The following is a 2,728-nucleotide window of genomic DNA, read 5'->3' as shown; positions in this document are numbered from 1 at the left end:
TCCAGTTGCCTGCAAAGATCCTGCTGTGAATATCACTGCAAGATCTAAACAGCGGGGTACAAAAAATGTGATGTTTGCTCTGCAGTAGTGATTTGGTGTCTACTGCTTCTCCCCTCCCACCAGCTGGAACACAGTTTGGTGGCAAATAAGGACAAGCCAAGAGTTGCATGAGGATGGCTTTCCTCCTGCAGCCCTGTGCATACGGTGGCTGATGGAGAGGGGCAGCAGAGAGGGGTAACTCTGCTGGAGTTACAGTGCTCATTCCATGTGCCAGGGACCAGGCAACCTAAAGGACAGTGTTGCTGCCCATTGCACCTTGCCACCCTGCCCTGGCCATGCCAGCTCCTCAGGAGAGCCCTGACCTGCTTGATGCGGGGTGCAGGTCCCCCCTGCGGCCAGGCAGCTGCTCTGGTGTAAGCAGCCCCATGCTTTGCTCTTACCACTGACTCAGCATGGTCATTGTGCCTTGAAACACAGGGCTCAGCAGGCTCGCGTATCCCCTGCGTGGAGGGATCTGACCAACTTCTGAGAGCACACGGTCTTGTTGGTGCTCAAAGTTCAATCAGCTCCCACATACAGGTGCCCCAGGGCTCAAAATAATCAATAAAACACCAAAAGGTTTTTCCAGCGCAGCATTGATTACACTGAAGTGTTACTGCTCTCCTGGGCTCTCGGGGGAGGGCTTCCCCATTCAGATGTCCCTCTTCAGCCAGCTGTTCTTGGCCACCTGCTCCACGCCAGGCCGGGAGGCTGGGCTGAACTGGAGCAGCTTGGTGATGAGGGCTCGGCAGGGCTCCGGCAGCGGGGGCAGCCCCTCTGGGTACTGCACCCCTTTCTTCTGCTGCTGGGACATGCGGCAGATGTGGGTATGGTCAAAGGGCAGGCAGCCAGTCACCATCACATAGAGCATCACCCCCAGGCTCCACATGTCGTACTTCTTGGCATCGTAGGGGATGCTCATCAGCACCTCCGGGGAAGCGTAGGCTGGTGACCCGCAGAACGTGGTGCTCAGGTCTGGGTAGCTGTTGGCCTCCTTGCTAAAGCCAAAGCCGGTGAGTTTGGCCCGGTGGCCCTCGGCGGTGAGCAGCACGTTCTCACACTTGAGATCCCGGTGCACCAAGTTGCGGCTGTGCAGGTAGCGCATGGCCGACACAACCTGTGCAAAGATGTCCCGGGCCTTGGGGACGCAGGGCAGCCTCCCCAGCTCCTGCACCAGCTGCAGCAGGTCACTGGCTGCTGCCTCCATCACGATGTAGAGCTTCCCATTGCTGATCTCGATAACATCGAAGGTGCGCACGATGTTGGGGTGCCGGATCTTGCGCAGGATGGAGAGCTCCCGAGGCAGAAACTTGTACATGAAGGCTGGGGGTGCTCGTTGCCGGTCCACCACCTTGATGGCTAGCGGGCCCTTATGTTTGTTGGAGGTGGCTGCTTTCACCTTGGAGAAGCTGCCCTCTCCTAATGTGTGACCCAGACTGTAGCCCAGCTCACAAAGTAGCTTCTTTCCTCCGTCGGTTTTTGGCATGATGTGTGATCCCGATGGGCTTAATCGAAGCGGGTGTTTTGCTCCAGGATCAGAAAGCGTTAATGGTGCGCGGCCGCTGTTCTCCCCCATGGTGCCTCCCTGGGCTCCAGGGCTCACCCAGCTATTGTGATGGTGTGGAGTGTTGCATGGCAATGCCTTTGTGAGATGACAAGGGTGTCTGGTGGGTCCCCTCTGCCCATGGGTGGCCCAGGCACATGCCAGAGAACTCCCATGGGTGGATATTCTAGAGTTTTTACCTTTTCTGCCTCCTCATTTAAGTTTTCAAAGTGGGGCTTTTTGGAGGATGAGAGTTTAAATGTCAGCTTTCTGGGATGAGGAACACATTTGGGGACCTATACCCATTTTCTGCCAGGTATTGGTAATATTAAAATCAGAACTGCATGGAGTGGTGCAAAGGCGTGCTTTCTAGTCTCCCTAACTGCAAACCACCTGGGCTGGCTGTAAATATTTACTTTATTATCGTGATGGTGCAGGGAGCTGTTTTGCTAGGTAGGCTCTCTGCCTTTGTGTGGTGCAGACAGGGAACTTTAAACGCATCTTTCAGAAGAAACAGCTTTTCAGTTGCTTGAACTTGGAGTTGCTCTCCCCCTATTTTTATCAAAATGTTATTCTGGAGACTCACAGAGAAGTGAGACCAGAGGTCCTTCGGAGAGCTTCTGTAATTTACATTTAAATGCTTTTAGTCAGTTTTAGTGGCCATAAGGTGACAGTTGAATTAAGCACAGGGCAGGAGCAGAGGGCAGTTGGGCTGGGTCACAACGTCCACTCCCAGAGCAAAGCATCCCTCCCATTGCGTGCTGCATCTCAGGCCAGCGCAGGCTCCTTCCTGCAGGTGCTGCATCCTTGGCTCTCACAAGCAGTCGTTTCTGGTTTGTGCTGGCTTTTCAAGCTGCTCACGGATCCTGTCCTCCCTGTGGAGCCCACATTTCCTTTCCAGCTGCACAAAGGAGCCTAGGACCACAAAATGTCCATCTTCCTATGAACCAACCCAAATGCTGTTTTTAATTTTTGAATACACATTTCATTTTGCAAATCGGTTCTAAACAGGAATAACACTCAACTGAAGAGAGAAGAAAATCATTCTCGTGAGTCCATCTTGTCAGTGTTCTGAAGTTACTTTAGGGAATTAATTTAATGAAAAAACGCAAACATAGGTCTATATGTGCTGTGGGAGTGCTTTGC

General features: G+C 53.1%; 1 protein-coding gene across 1 annotated transcript; it reads right to left on the bottom strand.

Annotated features, from left to right (window-relative positions):
- Positions 1-691: 691 nt before the first annotated feature.
- On the bottom strand, positions 692-1,564 carry TSSK6 (testis specific serine kinase 6). The gene has a single exon (XM_005241318.2). The coding sequence runs from the start codon at positions 1,523-1,525 to the stop codon at positions 692-694; it is 834 nt and encodes a 277-aa protein (XP_005241375.1). The 5' UTR covers positions 1,526-1,564.
- Between the last annotated feature and the right edge of the window lie 1,164 nt (positions 1,565-2,728).

This window comes from Falco peregrinus, chromosome 8 (genome assembly GCF_023634155.1).
Source record: "Falco peregrinus isolate bFalPer1 chromosome 8, bFalPer1.pri, whole genome shotgun sequence".
Lineage (NCBI taxonomy): Eukaryota > Metazoa > Chordata > Aves > Falconiformes > Falconidae > Falco > Falco peregrinus.
The sequence above is the reverse complement of the archived record's forward strand: the minus strand, read 5'-3'. Positions and strand labels throughout refer to the sequence as shown.

Coding starts and splice junctions, on each gene's coding strand:
- TSSK6 (XM_005241318.2), bottom strand. CDS start 1,525: ATGCCAAAAACCGACGGAGGAAAGAAGCTACTTTGTGAGCTGGGCTAC.